We start from the raw sequence: 24,769 nt of genomic DNA on the forward strand, positions 1-24,769 counted from the left end.
TATTCACTTATTAGAAAAATGTAAACACCAGACTGTATGCAATGCTAGTCATATACAGAGTAGATCCACTGCAACAAACTCAGTCATGCTCAAGCGAATGAATTCAGTCCAATCTGGGTATCACCCAGAAAAATGGATTTCTGTTGCAGATCAAAATCCACTGCTTTGGAAATATTAACAAATAAACCAAAGAAAAGAGGGATACACTTTTTAATCAAGTACATTGGGCAGTTGAAGAACATTTTTAAAGGTCATCTTTCAATAGATAACACCAATTTTTCGTCTGGTTTATTTGTAACCAAGTACCACTTTCCAGAATCTCATCAAATATTTCAAATCCACAATCAATTTACTGAAGATGTAGCCCATTGCTTTACATCAGTTGGGCAATTTGGGTAAACCTGCAGAGCATCCATAATTTGGTTGTTGTCCAAAAGAAGATTCATTAGCAAGTATTCTCTCTGTGTGCACATAGATGGTCCTTCTACAGGTTTTATCAATTCAAGATGCAGCAAGTGTTCATAAGCCTAAAAATAAAAAAATCCAAACAAATCATTAGAATCTTTTCCCATCATCCACAGATAAATTCAACATAATTTGCAGTTACAGATATTTTAGATTAGAGTTTGCTACTGAATAAGAATTAAGATGCAGCAAAATCTTGCCTCTATTTAGGCTGTTTGGTTTCATTTTCTAAACAGCATCTCCATCACAAAAAAAACCTCATTTGCAGCATAAAAGCTACATGTATGCATACAATGTTCACTAGAGGGCAGCAGAGTACCAAATACAATAATGAAAAGACTAAGATAGACAATGACACCTATGTAAAGCATACAACCCTAAAACATTTTAGAATATCTTTTTTTAAAAAAATGGGAGCTAAATCTTACAGTTCCAGTTCTTCTATCAATCTTATTTCAAACTATTTGTCCCCTATGGCACTAAAACAGAAGCTTTCAAAAGAATGTAGTAAAGTACATACCTTCATAACAACAGGTTTCTCAAAACTGTACACTGTGTGTGCCTTCCTCTGTACAAACCTCTGGTACTCTACATCAAAACAAATACAAATTATATTACACTTTTGTTTTAGAGGTAATAAACTACGCATTTTGTAACGAATCTGATGTCACCTTACCATTATAAACCATCTGAAAATTAAATGGTTCTCCTCCATAAGTATCATTTAAATGTTTCATGGCTATTATGAGGCAGAGTTCCAACACAGACAAACCTATTAGAGAAAGAAGACGATTCTTAATAGCTATTTTCATGGCAGTATAGCTTTTTAAATGCCTAATCTAAAATGTTAACAGCTATTTGAAACTATTTTTATTATTTCTTCCTTCAAGCTTTCAAAAGGAAAGCTGACTTTAAATTTCAAAAATCAAATAAAGGAAAGGAAGTCTACTTGGTCAATTATAACCCTAAGCCTAACATGGTTTTACGCCAATGTGACAACCTGTAGGGTAGGAACTGCCCCACTCTCTGGGTACATTGTACAGTGGTACCTCAGGTTACATACGCTTCAGGTTACAGGCGCTTCAGGTTACAGACTCCACTAACCCAGAAATAGTACCTCGGGTTAAGAACTTTGCTTCAGGATGAGAACAGAAATTGTGCTCCAGCGGCGTGGCAACAGCAGGAGGCCCCATTAGCTAAAGTGGTGCTTCAGGTTAAGAACGGTTTCAGGTTAAGAACGGGCCTCCAGAACGAATTAAGTTCTTAACCCGAGGTACCACTGTATCCTGTAGTTGTTGGCCAGCGAAGCTTTCCCAGATGGTTCAGAGACTTCTGACTAATAGCCTACAGCTGAGGCTGTGCAAATTCTGGACCACTTCCTGGATGCAGTGTGGGTTTGATGAGGGCCAATAAACTGAGCTTAAATTCAAGCAAAACAGAAGCACTATGGTGGAGTGGTTCCATTGTCTGGAGCTGTCAGCAGCCTGCACTCCCTTCTAAAGGAGCAGCTATGCAGTCTTTTTTGTGGGGAGGGGTCACTCTGGAGTTGCTACTGGCCACTGGCACCCACATCCAGTATAACACCTGTGTTGCAGGAGCTGCACAGGTTGCCAGCACTCTCCTGAGGTCTTACTATTATTAAACATAAAGCCATAAACTCACTGGCGACAGCATACTTAAACCGTTGCCTTATTCTACCTCCCCAATATTTATGATCTACCACTGAGACATGTCTGATGCTGTGTGGCAGTGTCAAGACTAGCCTCAACAAACCGTGCATTTAGTGCCCACTTCAGTCATCCCTGAGAATCTGGAGATCCACAAAGGATGAAGAGCAAGTGAGGAGAGGGAGAAACAGCCAATTGCAGAGCATGTTTCAAAGCATTATTTAGGGCGTGATGATCCAATTGAAACAAAGAAAGTACATAAAGTGCATTTCAGAACTTGCTCACATAATTTAAGATAGTAAGTACACACTGTCATCTTACCATGTACAATATTTGCTTTAGAGTCCATTCTGCAGTGTTTGCCTGCTTCAAGAAGGTCTGATGCATTGATATACGGGTGAGACACAGTTATACTACTTGAAGCAAGCATCTGAAGACAAAATAATAATTTAAATATTTAATGACTTAAAGTCATTATAAAAGCATCTATAGTTATTTACAATACAAAATAGTTTGTAACATTCAACTGAGAGTATTACTGCAGAATCCATCCAACAGTGCTATATATTGATTGCAATATCAATTTTTAGGATCTTTGATAATTTTACACCTACTTATTTTACTCTTTGAAATAGAAGTAATTTTGGAAACAACACACAATGCTCAGGAGGCAATCAGAAAATGTAATACAATGTTTTATCAGACCAAGAACAACTTAGATGGATTTAAGTCCAATTCGGCTGCATTATAAAGAGGACTACTCTTAAAAAAATTAATGTTTGCAGCGTGGAGATTGGAAAATTGGTACTTACAAGTGAAGGTTCTTTCTGGTTGGTCTGTGAACTCCTATTTTGAAAGTAGGCAGAAAATCATGTGACTGGGCTTTTTGGCACTATGCCCTCTCTGAAAGTCCTTCCCAAGTTTGAGGCCACGGCCAATACTGTAGCAGAAAAATACAGTTATAAAAGGAAGTTAAGGGAATAGTGGGTTGTGATGAAGGAATTGAAAAGGTGAAGACCTCTTATGGTGCAATTTTGAACAAGGTGATGGCCATCCATAAGGGTGAGGGCTCCTTGTTGAAAATATGCACATTTTAGTAAAGGTATGGTCTTGAATACTTCCACACACCAACCAGAAAAAACTTGACCAGCACCAACACTCCATGACTTGTGTAGTGTTGAAGATATCTAAGGCAGAATATGTAAAAGCTATGCAAGACCTTCAGTGGGTGAAGTCACTGTACCACGATGAAGGAACATGCCATAGAGCTCTCCCCACGATAGAAATTTCCCTGAGGAAAGCAAAGTGGTGGTCTTGGGGCAGGGGTTTCCTTTGGAGAGAGGAATGCCACATTTGCTCCCTTTGAAAGGTAGGGAAGAAATGGAGAAGAATTCCTTTGGAGAGGGAATAGTACAAAAAGCCAAGTCACACGATTCTATGCCTGACAAGCAAGCAGGAGTTAACTGACTTTGGATACTGCCCACACCAAACAGTAAATCTGGTTTTAAAGCAGAATTTCCTCTTTCAGACTTAACAAATATTTCTTGTTCAGAAGAAACCAATATATCCTCACTAAAGCTAGTATGCAGGCAGAGAGGAGGGGCAAGAGACAAGCATGAGGGCATGACATGGGTCCCTGGCCTCCTAAGAAATGGTTTATAGAGCCTGGAATGTTATATTCAAACCAGGCCAGAGACAGAACCTTAATAAACTTGTTTCTCTACACAGTTTCTGAACCCAAATCCTGCAGTCAGAATACATAAAACAGAATAAAGGGGAAATATTTAAAATTCCTAACTGTATACAGGTCCTTCCAGTGGTCTGGAGGGGGCTCTTAAGTCAGTAAGACACACCAAACATAATAAATGTCATGAGAGTCAACAGGGAGCCTTGTACTGCACAAGCAATGGCTGTGATCATTAGCAAATAGAACTGCACATTATTTTAAGACTTCTCTGTATTTATTGCCATCAAAATCTTGAAGTGGTTTGACTCACAGGTACATCACTGAAGTCGGATTTGCAGAATTTTATTAGAACTTAAAAGGCACTGACTTTCCACACTGCTCCACAGGAAAGTGCTGCTATGAGCTAAAGGAGGGGTTAATCACCTTCTGCCCTTAAGTGCATCTCCTGAGTGGAACTCTGCTCAGGGAATACTGCTGAGGGCAAGAGTGAACTCTGGATCCCATCCTCAGAAAAAACATTTACCACTAGAAAAGGGCTAAGCCAGCATGCTGTATCAAAACATATTCCTTTCCATATTACTTTTCTTTTATATAGTAGTTGCATTAACTCCATTCGTAACTAGAAGTATCAGTTTATTTCCATGAATAGCAGTAGAATGTGAGTCAGAAATAAACGTGCCAAGATCTTACCAACAACATGAAGAGAGACCGCAGGTCTTTACTATAATGGAATTGATTTTGCAGTACATCTTGCACCTTTTGGTCTTCTAAGAGAGACTAAAACATTATTTTCAAAATCAATAATTGTTAAGCAACCTACTCATCTTAATTCACCTAAAACATTTTTATACAGGTGGTATGATAACACAGTTGATAAGATAATACAAAGTGATTCAGGGAAGATCACAAAAATATAATCTGTTATAATTTATCAAAAGCAAGCCATGTGGTTGGCTTTAACAAAAAGGTCAGAAAGAAGATGCTGGACCATACGGCAGTGAACTGTAAGGGAGACAAAGAGATCTAAATAGAGACTATTATTTGTGGTGCGGCATTCCTTTTGCTTGTACTTATTTTGCTTATATTTATTCAGATTTGTCATGGCCAATGACCAGTACAATAGTTATTTGGATTGGACCAGTTGGATGAAAACTTTGCTCTCAATCACCTTTCATAGCAAGTACTAAAATACTAATAAAAACTGTTTTCTTCTCCCCAGCTGAAACCTACTAAAGACCGCTTAGTACATAATGACATCATCCTAAAAACTGAGTTTTACTAAACTTAGTTTATAGTATGATGTCATTATGTACTAATTTACCTCACTTTTTTGGGGGGGGGGAGATTTTTATGTACCTGTTTGAAAGCGGTCTTGTATTAAAAATGTGATAAATGCAGTAAGTTTACCATAGTTGCTCTTCATAATAGTGTTTGAGATCTTCACTCTACAATCTAAAAATACTGTATAAAAAAATTAATAAATTGTCCAGTAGCACCTTAGAGACCAACTAAGTCTGTTCTTGGTATAAGCTTTCGTGTGCATGCACACTTCTTTGGATACACACCTAGATGCACACTTCTTCAGATACACATCTAGAACCATGGAAGGAACCACATTGAGCTGCATAAAATGGAAGTCCATCAAACTCACAAAGCTAGAATTCTACAATCTAGTATTGCAATTTTCAAACTAATTTTTAATTACAGAGGCAGATACCAGTGCTAGATGTACATGGTGGCTGGTTTTGAAAACAGAATGTAGGGAAGCAATAAAATACCTTCAAGTAATACCTGATATGCAATTTTTCTACTCCTTTTAAAATTAGGAATGATGGCTTGTACACAGAACTCTGCTCAATACTTCCCTTTCCTTTCCTCCCATGCAACTCCAAAATCTGCTCCAGGCGTCCCCAAACTATCCAGAGCTGATTTTGAGGTCACCAAAGGAAGGAAGGAGGAGGGGAAATTTCCATTTCACAAGTGGAAGTCTGTGCACTAACAGAACAGGAAATTTAAAAACAGCGCAATAACCTGGATCCTAATTTCTACTAGAATAAGTACATTCCAATGCATTCCTTTTTAAGCTGTATAAGCACTGTTACCCAGCAGTTTGTTTGAAGATCTTCAGCAAGAAAATTCAATTGATTGATTATTATTATTATTATTTCAGTTACCTGTACATTCTTATTCCATTTCTGAATAAAGGACTTTTCTGGAAATTCTGCGGGCAGGGATAACTGTTCTTTACAAATATTCAGATATTTTTTAAAATCAAATGAATTCATTAAGTATATTTGCCGGTGTGAAAATCTTGACTTCACTCTCTTCTCCATGAGTTCAAGAATGTCCTAGTGAAAAATTGCAAACAGAACAAAAACATAAGAAATCTACAAGAAAACATATCAATTGCTAGATAACTTGTTTCCCCCTTTTTTTTTTTTACTTTTTAAGGATGCAAACTGACCTCAGAATTATGCTTGAGCATTTGCCAGCTCTGCAGAATGACAACTTCAATACATACCTTATAAAACAGTTTATTTTAAATTCTGTATACATAGGTTAAATGCTTGCCACAGAAAATTCTAGAAATCTCAGTTAATATCAAATATCTAGGTTAGTTTTCAGTCTATTAGGCATACCAGTGTTGGCAACTTATTTAAATTATTTTTATCTGAATTGTATTATCTATTAAAAATGATTATTTGAACAGGTATTTCATGTTAAGATTTCTCAATCAAACCTCATTAGAAGAACAGAATCTTTTCAACTGACTAAGCTATTTCAACACCAGTAGCACACACAGGAAGTTCTACTAAGTGTGGTTAAAGTAGCATTCTTTATTTAATAATGAAAATGATTCACAATCCCTAAAAGTCTCTTACTTTTCTCTGCACAGGGTCTCTAGCCAATTAAAGAGAAGCATATTTACTAGTCATCATCTGAATTTGCATGCACTGGTGGCGACATATATTAAGAGAAAAGTAAATTCATTTTACCAGTCTACAAGTCAGACCAACAACAGCTATAGGTGTCTGTGCTGACTGGGACACATCAAAGAGATTATACAGCAATGTCTGGTTCTTATGATGAACAAACAGATCAAACTCATCTAGGATGAACAGCACCGGGCAACTGTGAACACGGTCACCTAACACATAAAACAAACGGGTAAATATTAGGGACCCAATTCAACTAAGTGGTTCTACACAAAGACTTCCACTAGCTCAACAGGTAATCTCTTTGCAAGCAACTGAAAGAACTGTAACATAACTTGCAATTTGGCAAGAACTTCCAATTCGTTGTAAGACGGCAAAGCCACCAAGCATTTCACTTTAGTTCCTTTACTGCAGGATTTAAGTTACAGATTTTCTTACCCACCCTTCACCATAAGGTCCCAGGGAGGGTTGTAACAAAACAATGATACAATTTAAAATAGAATGATACTAATAATTAATGCAACAACCAAACTACAATATAAAAAACAGAGAATAAAGTTACAAAGATCAGGGTAAAGAAGCACGTCTTGAGCATACGGTGAAAACTGTACCACAAGGATGATAGATGCACCTCACGGGGGAGAGAATTTGATAATTTAGCGGCTACCAGAGAATGCTCACTCCCTAGTGGCCAATCACAAACTTCTGTGGGACACAGAAATACCAAGAGGGGCTCCTCTGCTGATCTTAATGGTCTGAGAGAAGGAGACAGTACAGAAGGAGTCAGGCTGTCAGATATTTGGGGCCTAAGTTGCTTAGAGCTTTAAATACCATAGTGTGCAGCTTGAACTGAGCCTGCAAACAAACTGCCAACCAGTGCAGCTGCTTTAAAACAGGGATTGTAGAAATGCTAATGGATACTAGTTAGTAATCTGGATGGAGTAGATCATAGTGTTTGTCATTAACCCCCAATAACATGTTATTAATCACCAAGAAAATATGTTTACCTCTCTTTAATGCTTCAAGAAGAAACGTGAGGTTTTCTGCAAAACTACCCTAAAAGATAACAACATCTGAATGATTATCTGGTAGATATTAAGCTTTAAAATAAAAACATGTAGCAGGATTCACTAAATGAACCCAGCAGAACCCATGCACCAACATTCCCATTTGTGTAGCAGGGCTTCCCCCTCTCTTCCCACCACCACTGTACCACGTGAAATTGGCTTTTCTTTGGTGGGGCGGGGGGACCCCCAGAACAACACCCCCAGAATCCCATCCATTGTATTTTGTAGAACTGTATGCTATTGCAAAAAATTTAAAAAATGCAACAGCTTCTACAAAGTGTAATCAGAGCGGACTAATCAGCTGCAGGGGATAAACAGATAAATAACTATATGACTTTTAGAAGACATGTGAAGGCAGCCCTCTACAGGGAAGTTTTTAATGGCCGTTTTATAGTGCTTTTATTATTTTGTTGGGAACCATCCAGAGTGGGGCAACTCAGTCAGCTGGGTGGCATATTAATAATAATATAAAGACCTGCTTCAAGCAAAGACAGGAAAAAAATGTCACTAAAGGGGAGGGACAACATAGGAATGATGACATTTTTTCTGCCTTCAGGTAAGTGGGAGCATAACAATAAACAAGTAAATAATAATAACCCAGCTGGTTGTGTTGCAGTCTAAGAAATCTAAAAAGGATTTTTAGTTGCGCTTGCAATGCCCCTTACACGGTTTTATGATTTTGCAGCATATGGATATAGTTACAAGTTGAAAGAGTACAACAATGTGGACTATATATTTTAAGTACATCTAAATGTTTTACTTACAAAAACTTTATCTCCAACCACATTTTCTAGATTTAGTTGTCTTGTAATCTCCTTAAGAGCAATTTTATCATTGGTCTGTAATAACCCTAGAAGACAATTGCAAATACATGTAATATTCTAGATTTGGATATTCTATAAACCCCACTAGAAAGACAGGGGGGAAAATGCATTTTATATTTCAACAAATAGTAGCATCAAAAGCAAATTTTAGAAATGTCATTAAGTATCCAAGGCTCACATGCTCATTCTTCTCAAAGATGCATTGGATCCTTAGTTTCAGAACGATGAAAGCTAGCCAGTTCAAGTGCAACAAAGCCTTGTTTGGTATTATATGAGTGAGCCTTGAGCTTGCATACTCCCTTCTCCAACTCCTTCACCTCACACATTCAAATCCTGTCTAGATGCCCCTTGAACAAGACCTACAGACTATGGCAGGGTTTGCAATTCTTGGAAGGAAAGTGCAAACCTGTTTGCCTGTTCAGATTGACAACAAACTATGGTTTGTGCTAAACAGTAAGTTGTTGAATCTTGATCACATGTGTCAGGGGTTCAGGGAGAGAGACGCAGAGTGAGGGGGAAGGATTCCAGACTGACGAGGAAGAGGATGACAATGACCCAAGATTGTCCATGAGTCCGTCCAGTGAATCGGAGGACTCCCAAAAGGGAGCCCCTCTGGTCAAGCCAAGGGGAGCTAGAGGGGGAAGCAGTCAGGAGCAGGGAAAGGAAGGGGGAACCCCCAGTGGGAGTTGGAGAGCGAGACCGGCTGCTCCGCTGGAACGGAGTGAGGGGGGAGGAGTGACCAGTGTGTCAGAAGGAGCAGAACAGGAAGCAGAGAGGGGAAGGAGATCAGGGCAAAACGTGCTGCCGGAAGGGGAGGAAAGTAGTATTGAGGGCAATGTAACTGTCGAAAGGAAGGTCAAGAGCAACGTAAGCGCGCCAAGTTCAAAATGGGAGGCGCGCGGAAATGAAGAGAGTCCTGGGGAGGAGCCTGGTCCCAAAGCCCGAAGGAGGGGGGAGGAGGCGGCAGAGGATTCAGCCTCGGGAGAGTCCCGAAGGGAGAGAACACAGGGGGGGAGAAAGACCCTGCGGAAAAGGAAAGAGAGAAAGAGGTGGACCAGTACAAGCCTCTTAAACTGGTGTCGAGGGGGGAGCGAGTCAGAGGGGACTTCAGCGGTCTAAGGGTAACAGACGTAGGGTCACGGACTTCGGATCTAAAGCTACTGATGTTCTTGAATAAAAGCTTTGGTACATAAGCTGGAGTGGACTTTGGTCTCTTGTGAGCTGGGACCACGGGTGACTCTGACAGTAAGTCCCCTCTCATAGAACGCAAAATTTTTTTTTGCAAAGCTCACGAACGGTGGCAGCGATGAGTGCGGAGGAACAGCTGACAACACTGCGCAACGCAGTTACGGAACTCACCGCTGCAGTCATTGCATCTCAGAAGAAGAGTGATGAAGCGGAGAAGCGCTGCCAGGACCTGCAAATAAGGTGGGAGCGTGCTAGCAAGGAGGGGTTCCCAGGGTCCAGATCAGAGGGAATTGGACTTGGAAGGCGGGGGGGCAGTCTAGTCACCCACTTCGATGGGAACCTAAAGCACTACCCAAGTTTCAGAGCAGACGTCTTGTATGCACTGCATTTGCTTCGTAATGACTTTAAAGATGAAGAGGAGAAAGTGGGGTTTATTGTGTCTCATTTGCATGGGGAGGCAAGAGCTTGGTTGCGCAATTTGTGGCGCGAAGACGGCCCTGCCCGCCGCGATTCTGATGAATTTATTAAAGCGATGGATGCTTGTTTCCAGTCAACCGTGGATCTTGATCTTGCACGCGGGGAAATGCACGGGTTGCGGCAAGGGAGAGCCACTGTGCGTCAGTATCATTCGCGATTTTTCGCCTTACTGACTGTATTGGGCTGGGAGAAGCACTGCAAACCAGTGAGAGATTTGTTCTGGGAGGGTCTCAGCGGCCCCATAAAAGATGAACTTGCCAGGGGAGACAGACCTCAGACCCTGGAGGACGTCGTGCAGAGGGCTCTTGCAATAGGGGTACGCCACGAAGAACGTCCTTGGCACAATGAGGAGGGACGCCAGGCGCGTGCACTGGCAAGGACGCCTCCTTTTCTCCCCAGAGACTTCAGCCAGGCACATCCCTCGCCTCTGGCGCGGCAGGGGGAGGAACCGATGGAAATTGGTGGTGCTAAGGCTCAGGCAACAGCCAGAGTTCCAGCTTCCGGTGCAGTAAAGGCGAAGCCTCCTAGAGGGACCAGGAAATGTTACATCTGTGACAGTGCACTACACATGGCGAAAGAGTGTCCCCAGAGGCCCCAGAAGCACACTGCAGCCTTAGCAACAGTGGCAGCAGAAGTGATGCAAGAGGAGCAGTCTCAGGGAAACGACAGTGCCTGGCTGGAAGCAGAGCTGCTGGGGCTCAGCCAGGCGAATCTGTAGAGCAGTCCCCAGTGCCTTTGCAACGTACAGACCCTTTACCACCCAAGCCAACGGTGCAGCTCACTGCAACACTCCAGTTGCCGAACGGAACCACCCTGGAAGTCCCCATCACGATCGATTCTGGGAGCAACGCGGACTTTGTGGGGGTGCAGTTCGTCAAGCAGCATCGCATAGCGCTTTTGCCCGCGACAACGCCTCTAAACGTAGTCACGGTTGATGGCAGGAAATTGCTGGGAGGACAAGTTGTGCAACAGACGCCTCCCATGGAGATGCGGATTGGACATCATAGAGAAGTCATCAGCTTCAATGTCACCCGCCTGTCGGACACGCCTATAGTACTAGGCATGAGTTGGCTGGAGAGACACAGTCCTGCGATAGCGTGGTACCAACGGCAGATCACCTTTTGCTCATCGTACTGTGCTCAACATTGTATCCAGTCCAGCCAGGAGGAAGGGGCGGAGCAGCAGCTGCAACTTGGCATGGCGCAGGCAGTTCCTCGCAAGTACGAGAGTTTCCTGGAGGTTTTCTGCGAGAAGGAAGCTGACCGGCTGCCGCCCCACAGACCTTACGATTGCGCGATCGACCTGTTGCCGGGGGCGCAGCTGCCGACTGCGAAGCTGTATTCCATGTCTGAGGACGAGATGCAAGAACTCAGGGAGTTCATAGAGCATAATTTGAAGCGTGGATTCATCCGGGAGTCCAAAGCAGTGGGGGGCAGTCCTGTGTTTTTTGTAAAGAAGAAAGACACGCCCCAGAAAAGACTCATTGTGGATTTCAGGGCCATAAATTCCATGACCAAGCCCAAGGCCTTCCCCATGCCCAAGATTGATGACCTCCTAGCGACCGTGCGGAAGGGGATGATCTTCACCAAGTTGGATCTGCGTGGAGCGTATAATCTCATCCGTATCCGGGAGGGCGATGAGTGGAAGACGGCCATGTTCACGCCTCTGGGCACGTATGAATACAGAGTTATGCCGTTTGGTCTCCAAAATGGATCTCACGTTTTCCAAGCCTTTATGCATCACGTGCTGGCGGGGCTCCTCTACAAGAAGTGTGTGTGTTTCCTCGACGACATCCTGATCTTTTCGGAATCGCAGGAGGCTCATGAGAGAGACGTGAAGGAGGTCCTGCAGAGACTGCGAGAACACAGGCTCTACGCCAAGTTGGAGAAATGCCAGTTTGATGTGACGGAGGTGGATTTCCTCGGCTACAAGCTGTCTGACAAGGGGCTGGCCATGGACAGCGTCAAGGTCCGCGCCGTGTTAGACTGGAAGAGCCCACGCAATCGGAAGGAGGTCCAGAGATTTGTCGGGTTCGCCAATTTCTACCGCAAATTCATCAGGGGTTTTGCAAAGGAGACAGCAGCAATCACGGACACCCTCAGTTCCAAGAAGAAGAAGTTCGCTTGGACGGAACAGGCAGAGCGCTCTTTTAGGAAGCTTAAAAGCCTCTTCGCTTCCGAGGAGCAGCTGCTGCACGTGAATCCGGGCAGACCCATGCGAGTAGAGACCGACGCCTCAGACAGAGCGGTGGGAGCCGTACTCCTGCAAGAAGATTCCCAAGGAGATTGGAGACCCTGTGCCTTTTACTCCCGAAAGCTCAGCAAGGCGGAGCAAAACTACACCATATGGGACAGAGAGCTGTTGGCCATCCACGCTGCCTTCAAAGCATGGCGACACTTCCTCATAGGTGCCAAGCACACAGTGCAGGTCCGCACAGATCACAAGAACTTAGAGTATTGGCGCACGGCGAAGCTCCAGAGCCAAAGACACATGCGCTGGGCTGAATTCTTTGCGGATTTCGACTTCAGGATAGAATACATCCCGGGAGAATCCAACGTTATAGCCGACGCGCTCTCCAGGAAACCGCAATATCTCGAGGAAGCAGCGCCAGTGGCAGCCAAGCACATTTTCGCACCGCAGGCGTGGACGTGCGCTACCATCGCAGTCGACCTGGACGCGGTGCGACGTGCGTTGCAAGTAGATCGATTTGCACAATCCAAGATGGAGGCGCTGCGCAGGGGTTCGCAGAGAGAAGATGAGTTCCAATTACGCGACGGGCTGTTAACTCACAAAGGTGCCCTCTACGTACCGGGCGAAGAGCTCCGCGCGAGGGTTCTGCAGCAGTTGCACGACGCCCCCAGTGCGGGCCACTTCGGCAAGGAGAAGACAATAGAACTGGTGGCCAGGGACTTTTGGTGGCCCCAGATGCGGGGAGAGATAGCGGATTACGTCGCCAGGTGTGACACTTGTCAGAGGTCCAAGCCAGTGCACCAGAAGCCAGCGGGGTTACTGGAACCGCTGGAGACGCCACAGCAACCGTGGGAGAGGGTGGCGCTGGACTTCGTCACTGACCTGCCCAGCTCCAGAGGCAAGACGGCGGTGCTGGTGGTGGTGGACATGTTCACCAAGATGGCGCACTTCATTCCTTGCGCGAAGGTGGCGACGGCGGAACAGACCGCCAAACTCTTCATCGATCACGTGTTCAAGGTGCATGGGCTGCCACAATCCGTCCTGTCCGACAGGGGGCGCCAATTTGTTTCTACCTTTTGGCGGAAGCTTCTAGGTATCCTGCATGTCAAGATCAACCTAAGCTCGGCAAGGCATCCGCAGACCAACGGCCAAGCAGAGAGAGTCAACGCGATCATGCAGCAGTACCTGAGATGTTACGCCAATCAGCGCCCGGCGGCGTGGGTAGACTACCTGCCGATGGCGGAGTTTGCCTACAACAACACGAAGCACGCGTCGACGGGGGTGACGCCGTTCTTCGCGAACAATGGTCGTCATCCCAGAACCTTCCCGGGGTTCGTAACACCGGGAGAGGGGGTGACGCAAGAGGCCGACCAGTTCGCAGCAGAGCTGCAAGAGGTGCACGAGGAGCTGCGGAGACATTTGGAGCTAGCCAAACAAGCATATAAGGTGCAGGCAGACAAAAACAGGAGAGTGGGAGAGGACATCCAGGTGGGGGACTGGGTATGGTTAGCGGCCCAAGCGATGCCAGCCAGGTCGTTGGCTAAGAAGAAGCTGGGACACAGGCAGCTAGGGCCATACCAGGTGGAGGCTAGGATTAACCCTGTAGCTTTTCGACTGGCCCTCCCCGAAGGTTCCAGAGTGCACCCGGTCTTTCATAGGTCGGTGCTCACTCCCTACAAGACCCCGCACAGGTTTCAGGAGTCTGACACAGTACCGCACGCACGCACTCAGTCACCCGAGAGGGAGGGGGCGCCCAGGGCCGAACCACTCAACGAGGTCACTGAGATCCTGGACTCGAGATGGGGGGTAGAGGGAGTAGAATACTTTCTAGCCAGAGAGGGTACCCCGGCCAGTACCAATATTTGGGTGCCGGACTACGCTTTAGACGAACCTCTTCTGAAAGACGAGTTCCATGCACTTTTCCCGCATAGACCCATGCCAGCCGAATATTTTGATGACTGGCTCTTTACGCCCACACTTTCAGACAGTACTTTCAGGGGCTTTTCTTCCGCCGAGGAGAGAACGCCAGAATCAAGCCCGCCCAGGGGATCGAGTTCGGGGGTAGACACAGAACCCTCTTACTGGTGGGACGAGCAACCAGAGGACGACTGGCGCAAGAAATGGCTGACGGGGCCTTGGCAGGCAGCACCAGACGAAGTAGCAATGGAAGAGGGAGCCGAGAACACCTTGGGTGAAGAACCCGCATTCGAACACACATACACCGAGCTGCTAGCAGAGGACATTGAAGCAAACGAACTGTATCCTGCATCTACCTCCGAGGAGATGCGGCTCCCACGACCTGCCTCCGAGGGCCGGGAGGGGGGAAGGGGGGGCTTCGAGGGGGGGATGGATGTCAGGGGTTCAGGGAGAGAGACGCAGAGTGAGGGGGAAGGATTCCAGACTGACGAGGAAGAGGATGACAATGACCCAAGATTGTCCATGAGTCCGTCCAGTGAATCGGAGGACTCCCAAAAGGGAGCCCCTCTGGTCAAGCCAAGGGGAGCTAGAGGGGGAAGCAGTCAGGAGCAGGGAAAGGAAGGGGGAACCCCCAGTGGGAGTTGGAGAGCGAGACCGGCTGCTCCGCTGGAACGGAGTGAGGGGGGAGGAGTGACCAGTGTGTCAGAAGGAGCAGAACAGGAAGCAGAGAGGGGAAGGAGATCAGGGCAAAACGTGCTGCCGGAAGGGGAGGAAAGTAGTATTGAGGGCAATGTAACTGTCGAAAGGAAGGTCAAGAGCAACGTAAGCGCGCCAAGTTCAAAATGGGAGGCGCGCGGAAATGAAGAGAGTCCTGGGGAGGAGCCTGGTCCCAAAGCCCGAAGGAGGGGGGAGGAGGCGGCAGAGGATTCAGCCTCGGGAGAGTCCCGAAGGGAGAGAACACAGGGGGGCAGAAAGACCCTGCGGAAAAGGAAAGAGAGAAAGAGGTGGACCAGTACAAGCCTCTTAAACTGGTGTCGAGGGGGGAGCGAGTCAGAGGGGACTTCAGCGGTCTAAGGGTAACAGACGTAGGGTCACGGACTTCGGATCTAAAGCTACTGATGTTCTTGAATAAAAGCTTTGGTACATAAGCTGGAGTGGACTTTGGTCTCTTGTGAGCTGGGACCACGGGTGACTCTGACAACATGGTATATTCTCAACCCTTTAAAGCAACCCACTGTTAAAACTGATAATATATGCTGGTATCCAACTTCCATGTGTGAACAGGATGAACTTCCTCTTATGCACCATGACTTTCCTTTTCTCTCCTCCCTCTGTAGCCTGCTCCTGGCAATCTACCCTGGGTGGTTAGGGGATCATCTGGAGCAGACTTGCAACAGGGATGCAAGGTGGATAATAGAAATTCCATTGCACATGTGGATGTCTGCTCACATGAGGCTATATACTTGGTTTTCATAAAGCTACCCTGTGTTAACATGGCTTTTATGTTAACACAGCTTTTTATAGAGCTTTTATGTACAATTCTATCTCTGCTGTAAGTAGATACTATGGCTACAATAAGTACAATTCCTTGCAATTGTTAATTGAAATAGATCAGTACAAAATTACTAGGCTCAATTAGCACTATCTTCAAGGAAATTCAGCTGATGTGACCAAATTACATACCATTTAAATGAACTTGTAAGATGTTTTCTCTTACTTCCTTTACTTCCATGAGCTTCTTTAAGACATGGCATGTTAACTAGGAAGAAATAAAACAATACATAAATTCTTATGCCATATGCTTACTACATAGTATCATGATTTAAAACTGAAACAAGTTTTTATGGGCATGACTTATACTATTGTAATAGCAATAAAGAACATGTTAAAACCACAATCTTTTAAATGCATCAAGTGGAATGTAACATTTGTTGCAGTTTTTAAAAGTTATTTCATAATTGCAACAAATGAAAAAAACAATGGTACGACAGAGGAAAAATAGTAGAGATTTGCTCCTATTCCAGGTGGCCTGTGCCTTCCCACAACAGGGCTATCTACCAGTAAGCGCCTTGTGGGAAAGATCCTGACAAGTATGTTTTGATATAGTCTTCACTGTTTTATTTTGGTTTTACATATAAGGATTTGTATCATTAAAATTGGGTACAAATAAATATAATAATAAATAAAATCAAGGGATTTAAAGTATCAATTCCCTAGATGGTATTAGTCAGGAAGCATGCCGAAGAGTGCAATTTGCATCCAATGGTATCCTGATCCCCCTGCATCTTCCTCAAATCCCAAGAGGATATGGGGATCCTTCAGAACAGCCTGAGAAGGTGGAAGGGATGGAGGAGAATATACTTGTTCAAAGAGCCTCCCCTTACTGGACGGGTACCATAGGATTATATCCTATCAAAACTAGAAAATAAAGCTTAGTTAGAAAACAGTTTTATTTATGAAGTTTAGAAAGGATTTTTCTAGTCAAGAGACCTAAAAAGATCAATATAGAATAAAAGATGTAGACTAAAAGGTAGAAACTCTTAATAAAATAACACATTAAGAAGCTAAAGCATCTCAAAGGTTTGAAAGAAAGCACACAACTAAACAAGTTAAAGCAAGGTTAAAGGCTCTGAGAGTCGCATTCTATGTACCAAAAATACACAGGCTGGTGAACTCGGTTTAACATCATTATGAAACAAATTTCTTCCCTCTCACCACAAAGCCAGCATTTGATTTATAAGAAAATGAATTTCACTGATAATTTTCATGAAGTACATTAAGTTATAACTTTCCACATGGGACTCAATATATAAAAACTAAATGGAATTAAACCTTACCAGAGTCTTCCCTGATCCCCGAGGTCCAATAATGAGTACAGAGTTGCTTTCACCATTGATAGCAGTACGTTTCAGAAGCTCGAGTAATTGTCTGAGTAAAGGTTGAGGAGAGAGAGAATGAGGAATACAAATAACTTTAGACCTGGAATAATTTCATATATCAAATTTCATCTCAGAGAAACAAAATCACATTATTTTTAAAAAGTTTCAGCCCATCTCCCTTTACCCATTCGGAAAACACATTATGACACGAAGAAATAGAACAGAACACATTTGTCTGTGCAATTGTCATTTAAATGCTTTTCTGATTCTCAAGAAGCTCACTTTCTTCTTGGAAGGAAAAAAAAGGACAGTTAATTAAAAAACAAATCTTTACTGACAAATTCTAACCCTAGATTTATAGGCTCTGTAAGTATATCTCTAAGCTTGTTAAAAAGATTAGGTACAAACTTATTTTAATAACTAAGGTAATTTTGACTAGCTTTATACAGCGGTATCTCGGGTTAAGAACTTAATTCGTTCTGGAGGTCCGTTCTTAACCTGGAACTGTTCTTAACCTGAAGCACCACTTTAGCTAATGGGGCCTCCCGCTACCGCCATCGCACAATTTCTGTTCTCAACCTGAAGCAAAGTTCTTAACTATTTCTGGGTTAGCAGAGTCTATAACCTGAAGCGTCTGTAACCTGAAGCGTCTGTAACCTGAGGTACCACTGTACTTGATTTCATATCATTTTAATGGTTATTAACTATTCCAAAAAAAAAAAAAAATGATGAAAAAGTTTCTGCTGTCTTCTCTTCATCCACACATTATTTACTGGTGGGTACCTAGATTACACACTTCTTTTTGAGCCCTGTGTAAAGTCAAGTGATGCTGCGTTAGGATTAGAACCCCTCATCCTCCTTAATGTAATAGCTGCTATGGTGCTGACTTGAGACCATGTTACTGAAAAGAATTCTGGGACGAGTATGGCTGTTGCTTTTCTACCACGTTCAGTGAAACGATCCATTAAGGCTGGGAGGGCAATGGCACTGTGATAGCCAGAGCTTTCATTTGAGATATGCCATAAGAACCACTGGGAACATTTCCTCCCTCCCTATGAATATGTTTTAGTCTTTTTAGAGTCCCTTTGTGGATGGGTAAGAAACCAGTATTTGGGGGACAAATCTTTGAAATCTTGTTATCTACTAAACTTGCAGTTTAAAGTCCACAAGATCAGTAAAGGGGTTATCTGAAACAAACATAAATACACCGTTTCCTTACTTGTATTGGAGCTCAATTCCAAACAACTTCCCATTTTGACTCTGGTGACAGAACCTTTCACGCAATAGTCTTTGTACCTGCATATATTGAGTTATAGAGACATTAAATATGCACAGCACAACCAGCTGTCATTTAACAATTTTCTCTTATCCTATGGAAGTTAGTAAGCTACAAATTTGTTATTGATTTATTTTCACAATTTATATCTTGCCATTCTCCTTCTGGGTCCCAAAACAGCTTACAAAATGCAAACATAGAATACAAAACATAAATTAAACATCATAGATTAAAACATCAAAGAAGCATTCATGGTGAAAATGCCTTATGGAATAAAATAGTTTTAATCAGGTGTCTGCAACTTATCACGGATGGTACCTGCTTGATTTCTAGTGGGGGGAAGATTAATGAAGTACAGGTCCAACCAGGGCAGGCAACCGGCCTATCTCCCATATCTAGGAACCATCCACCCACAATGCCTCAATCTTCCCAGGATTCAGACTCTGTTTACTGGCCTAACTGCATCTAGGCACTAGTCCAGGTCTTTAACAACATCTCAGTTCAGATGTAACAGAGATGGATATAATCAGCATACTGATGACACCTTGCCCCTAGACTCCTAATGACCATTCTTAACAGCTTCATATAGATATTAAACAGTACTGGAAACAAAATATTACCTGAGGGGACCCCATAATGTAACTTCCATGGCCCCAAATAACAGTCTCCCAATGCTACTTTTGAGCACGACCCTGAAGTAATAACAGAACCGAACTCTCCAGATCTTCAGTGTAAGAAGATTGAAGAAGGGCCTCAATGATCACAGGGTCCGGGATGGTTCATAAAGCACCATCCATTGGTGGAACCAAGGCTGATACAGTCCCAAACTCAGGAATGATTCCAGATTGTACTGGATCTAGATAATCAGTTCATTTAGAAACACCTGCAGTTGCTCTGCCATGAACCTCTCTATCACCGTACACAAAAATGGGAGTGTTAGCACCAGTTTGATAGTTCTTGCATTCCACTGTTGTTCTGTCCACTTTCGCCCTCAGACTGAAAAATGCTATATTACAAATTTCCAGGATTCTTTATAGTAGGGATGCAGTTACAAAGGAACATTGCAAGTGGCACATACCAAGTCATCTATCTCAGCAATGTATTTTCTGACTGGCAGTGTCTCTCTGGGGTTTCAGACAAGGATCTTTCCCAGTCCCGTCTGATGATGCTGGAGACCAAAATTGGAACTAAAGTTTGGTGGACAGAACAACTCATGTGATCTACCTACTGCGTTATGACCCCACCCCAGCTAAACATTAACAAGCAGTAGCCACGGCATTAGTTCGTGACACACAAACACATATACACTCCAGAAATTATCTAGTCATAGGTATGCAATTGTGGAAGTGGGCTTCTACACATGGATTCCCTTACTGGATTAAGGAACACACAGACAAGAATTGAGGGTGTTCTTGCTGGTTTACACATGAAGACCTTGATTTGTCTGTGCAGCTGTAAACAACTGCATTGGTGCTGCATTTACAAATCCAATCAGATGGTAAACAGAATTGGTTTTGGTAGAATTTATCAAAGGAGTTTGTGTGAGAGAGATTTATACACACTTAAAAAGAGTGAGAGACTGACTGAATCCACATCTCTCCACAAATGCATCATTTGTACATATACATGAGTCGCAAAAGAATGAACATGTGCAAGTAGGACATACATTTGTCAGCAAACCCTCCCCATTTATAACTTTGTTTCTCCTATTCAAGCAATTATACTAACCTTTGATATGCATTCCCCATTTGTAAAGCTATCCTCCTTTAGCTTGCGTTTGCTCATTGTAATTCAAGCCCTAAAAGAGAAACATTTCGCGTTACACCAGAACTTCCTCACACATAAGACTGGCATTGCATCATTTTATGGTTCCTTATTCAACAGAAGCCTGAAATGTGCATACCTGTGGACCACAAATAAGCTATGGGCCACTACAAATCATATGTATGACACTGGAAGATTATTCTCTGCAAGAAGTCTTAAAATTGTGTTTAGTTTTAAACTTCATTTTCTTGCAAGCAGGGCTGGTGCCAAGTTGGAAGGGGCACTGAATAAGATGCTCAGTGATCCCCGAAAAATGAAAACAGTGTAGATGCTTTGCCCAGTGCTTTTCTTCTCAGTGCCAGGTTTAGCTCCACCAATCATCTCTGCAGTGGTCCAGTGCTGTTCAGTGCTGCTTTCCACACTGACAGAATTACTGTATTTTTCGCTCTATAAGACGCACCAGACCACAAGACGCACCTAGTTTTTGGAGGAGGAAAACAAGAAAAAAAATATTCTGAATCTCAGAAGCCAGAACAGCAAGAGGGATCGCTGCGCAGTGAAAGCAGCAATCCCTCTTGCTGTTCTGGCTTCTGGGATAGCTGCACAGCCTGCATTTGCTCCATAAGACGCACACACATTTCCCCTTACTTTTTAGGAGAGAAAAAGTGAGTCTTATAGAGCAAAAAATACGGTAACTTAACAGGCTGGGCAAGCAGCAATAGGGGCAGCTGGTGGAACTCAGTCCACCACTGAGGAGAAGGGCAGGGCAAAACAACAGCTACTGCCATCCTCATTTCCTCAGAATCTCTGGGCCCCATCATAGCAGGGTTCAGACACTTTGGGAATAAAGCAGGGCTAGGCAGAACATTAAAGCATCTCTTTCCTGGGTACATATCATCTGGGGTAATCCAAAGCTAAGCCTTTACAGTCATACCTCGGGATAAATACGCTTCAGGTTGAGCGCTTTCAGGTTGTGCTCCGTGGCGACCCGAAAGTAACAGAGGGTGTTACTTCTGGGTTTCACCACTTGCACATGCGCAGATGGTCAAAATGACATCACGCACATGCATGGAAGCGGTGAAACGCGACCCGCGCAGATGTGCTGTCGCGTCTTACGTTCTGTTTGGGATGCGGAACGGATCTCATTCGCATCCCGACGTACCACTGTATATCTATTTTGCCTATAATTGAGTGCATCATGAATAAAAGCTCTTCACAAGTTTTGGGCTCAATACAACACTGAGATGGGCTTATGTCAGGTGCATATGACTCCAGGGTGCAAAACCCCCATTTCCTTCCTACTTACATATATTGGCCTAGGATCATCATGCTTGAACAGTACCTTGAACAAAAATAAACTTGGGATGGGCACAGTAGCTATGTTCAAACCACAGTTTAGCATAACATGACAAGCCATGCCTAGCCTTTGGCTCAAACCTTTCCTCCTGTGTAGTTACTTATAATTCAGCATAGCTTGCCACCTTCCTCAGAGTTGTGGTTTTAAAAGTACAGCTGCAAAAACCACAGTTTAAAGTTGGCTTGTTTAAAACTAACCACAATTATTGCTAACCACATTTTGTTGGTGTGGACAAAATGGCAAAATATAATTAGCTACCTTGTTCACATAATGTTAAACCATGCTTGAACATAGTCACAGCTAGGGCAAGTCATATGGGACCATCTCCCAGTTCCAGGGGTTCTAATGTGCGGTGACTCAAAGCTGATTTTGGGAAGGGAAGTGTGCAAATTTCAGTACCTTATTTAACTGAATACAATAAAAGACCACAGCTTACTCTTATGCACCTAGTTTTAATCAACACTTTTCAGAAAAGAAAACACAGCCAGATGCTTTAAACCAATTATTTTATTAATTTATATCCCACCTTTCTTGCATAATGGAACCCAAGGCAGAAGACAGGTTGCTGACATTAAGACTATGTACAGTTTTCTGTTTGCCCCACTGCTTTCCCCGGGGAAAACTGACTGTTACTGCTGAATCGGAACAAACATCAATACGCAGAAAGCAGTGGGAGAAGCAGAAGTAGAGACAAGCCCCTATAGCTCAGAAAAAAACCTAGTATTTGAAAAGCAGTAGTGATAGCCACAATAAAGAGATTAATTTACTCCAGTGCTACTTTTGCATTCAGTTTTTAGGGGAAGGGGGGGGGGGGACTTTACAGTAGGCAGTCTCCAACCCAATTTTGACCTCCATTTAAACCCAATCCACTTCAGTTTACTCATCTCATACCAGCTGGCCATATATATACCACAGTCCTCCATTTCTGATCTTTGTTTATAACTTCGTAATTTTATCACCACAGTATTATATTTATACAGCACCATCAACTGTCACCTGGCAGTAGCAATTCCATCAGGCTATGTCAGAAGGAGAAATGGGAAGTAGGGCTCTCATCCCATCAGCTCTGCTGAAAGACCAACTCTATCAGACATCTCTGATGCCAACCAATCTGTTTCTATACTAGCTAGTCACTGTAGGAACTACTGTTTGAATTGGTGCCTGAGTTTGCTTTCTCTTTTCCATCTCTGTCCCTTGTGTGATTTGTTTTTTGACTGTGAGCCTCTAGGCAGTGACTGTCTTGTTTTTATTCATTTTATGGAAGCCATTCTGGGAGCCCTTTTTGGCTGAAGTGGGCATGCAAATGCTCTAAACAAACAGACATGATACTTTACAAAGAACAAGAAACCAGATTCCTACCCTGAGGGGCTCACACACTATAATTTTCAACTGGAAGTTTGGCAGGAGCAATTTACGCAACACATGTCAATTAGTACGAGGGCTGAAATGGAAGAAGGATGTGCTGTCAAATACAGCAAAGTCAAGACACTTCAGAAATAATACATGTGCAATTTATGCCACCTACAAACACTTTACGTATGTCAACACTCAGCCAGCCTCTAATTCCTATATTTGTCCTCAATACTTAACAGTTTCTCTATCTATTTGGAGGTAGGGAGAAGAAGCTACAAGTGAAACAATGCAGAAGAGCTGAAGGCTGCTGTTGAAGCAGCCTGGTCTTCCATAACACCTCAGCAGTGCCACAGGCTGATAGCATCCATGCCACGCCGCATTGAGGCAGTAACTGATGCAAAAGGGGCCCAAACCAAGTACTGAGTACATATGCATGCTTCTACTTCTCAGAGGTCCGATATCGCTCTATTTGCGATCCTTGTTTTGCTGATTTCATTTAATATTCAAATTTTCTGAGACTGTTAATTTGGGGTTTTCCTCAGCTGTATCATCACAATTATAACAAATAAAGGCTTGACATATCTCGCTTTGCATGTCATGAGTCTATCTCATATATTAGGTTCACCTTTTAAGTTGAATTACTGAAATAAATGAACTTTTCCACGATATTCTAATTTTTGGAGTTTCACCTGTATATGGCTGATGTAACTTTTGTCAGGGCTGGCACGTAAATGCAAAAAAAAAGTGCTTAAACTCAAATCACACCATGGGCATGATGTCATCAAAATCAAGAACAGATTATAACCAAGTGGGCTGCAAATAGTATTATCTGGGACTAGCCTGCCTAGGTCCCTGCAGAATCCCACCAGGGTGTCCAGCTTTCCCGCCGCTTCTTCCCCCCCACGGTGCATATTTAACCACCGCCCCTGCTAATATCCTGCCTTGGGCTTCATGACACCACCCACCTACAGATCCTTATTCCTTAAAAAAAAAAAAAGGTCGGGACGAGAGCCCCCCCACCCCATCACTATTTCGCCGTGAGGCAAAGAGCAGCCCAACACGCCTTCCCTGCTTATAGGGCGAGAGGGCAGGTGCGAGAGCCGTTGAACTGCTTCAGAACCACCGTCCCGTTTTAAAAAAGCCACCACCCAAAAAACCGAAGCCAAGGTGAGGCGTTTTAAATTGAGCCCCGCCCTCCTCCACGCAGCTCCCGCGCGTTTACCTCCCCCCCCCCCTCAAAACCACGTCCCGGACCGACCGTTACCTGCGACGCTCACAGGCAACTCCCGAGCGAGCGAGCGCCTCTCCCCCCCCACCCCCCCCACCCCGTCACTCTCGCTCTCGGCTCCCTCCCGCTGCCGTTACTCCGAGCTCCCGCCGCCAAGCTCTGAGGAGTGCCCTCCCGGCAACCTCCGCGCGCGAGAGAGAGAGCGCGCGCGCGAGCTAGCACCTCTATCACGTGACCCCCGCGTGAGGGCGCCGATCTATTTACAAGCGCAGCGGCTCCGAGTCAACGGGTTTCCTGCGTCTCTTTCTCAGACTCTACTCCTCTTCGCCTCCGCCCATTGGCTTACTTCCGCCTTGGCCCTCTTGATTTCCCCTCCCGCAATTTCCGGTCTCCCCTCTTTTTTTTTTCTTTTTCCCCCCTCCCCCTCCCCTTTTCTCCTCCCACCTTCGCGGAATCCTTTTCCGGGTTCGCTTGCGGCGCGCGGCATTGTGGGA

The 24,769-nt window shown here is 44.0% G+C and overlaps 1 protein-coding gene across 7 annotated transcripts; it reads right to left on the reverse strand.

Annotated features, from left to right (window-relative positions):
- Positions 1 to 193: 193 nt before the first annotated feature.
- On the reverse strand, positions 194 to 24,621 carry ORC4 (origin recognition complex subunit 4). 7 transcript variants are annotated; one of them, XM_081873114.1, is made up of 15 exons: positions 24,312 to 24,367; positions 23,054 to 23,135; positions 20,302 to 20,371; positions 18,517 to 18,593; positions 17,256 to 17,346; positions 16,102 to 16,177; positions 8,587 to 8,672; positions 7,763 to 7,811; positions 6,816 to 6,967; positions 5,994 to 6,167; positions 4,510 to 4,596; positions 2,454 to 2,562; positions 1,142 to 1,237; positions 986 to 1,053; positions 194 to 527 (listed from the first exon to the last, which is right to left on the reverse strand). In XM_081873114.1, exons 3-15 carry the CDS (start codon positions 20,356 to 20,358, stop codon positions 345 to 347), a joined length of 1,305 nt encoding a protein of 434 aa, XP_081729240.1. In that variant the 5' UTR covers positions 20,359 to 20,371; positions 23,054 to 23,135; positions 24,312 to 24,367; the 3' UTR covers positions 194 to 344. The 7 variants fall into 7 exon arrangements, with proteins under 7 accessions (XP_081729240.1, XP_081729243.1, XP_081729238.1 ...); XM_081873117.1 differs by lacking the exons at positions 23,054 to 23,135; positions 24,312 to 24,367 and adding an exon at positions 24,540 to 24,621; XM_081873112.1 differs by lacking the exons at positions 23,054 to 23,135; positions 24,312 to 24,367 and adding an exon at positions 24,498 to 24,616.
- Between the last annotated feature and the right edge of the window lie 148 nt (positions 24,622 to 24,769).

The sequence above is a fragment of the Podarcis erhardii genome (genome assembly GCF_964252035.2).
Source record: "Podarcis erhardii genome assembly, chromosome: 1".
Taxonomy (NCBI): Eukaryota; Metazoa; Chordata; class Lepidosauria; order Squamata; family Lacertidae; genus Podarcis; species Podarcis erhardii.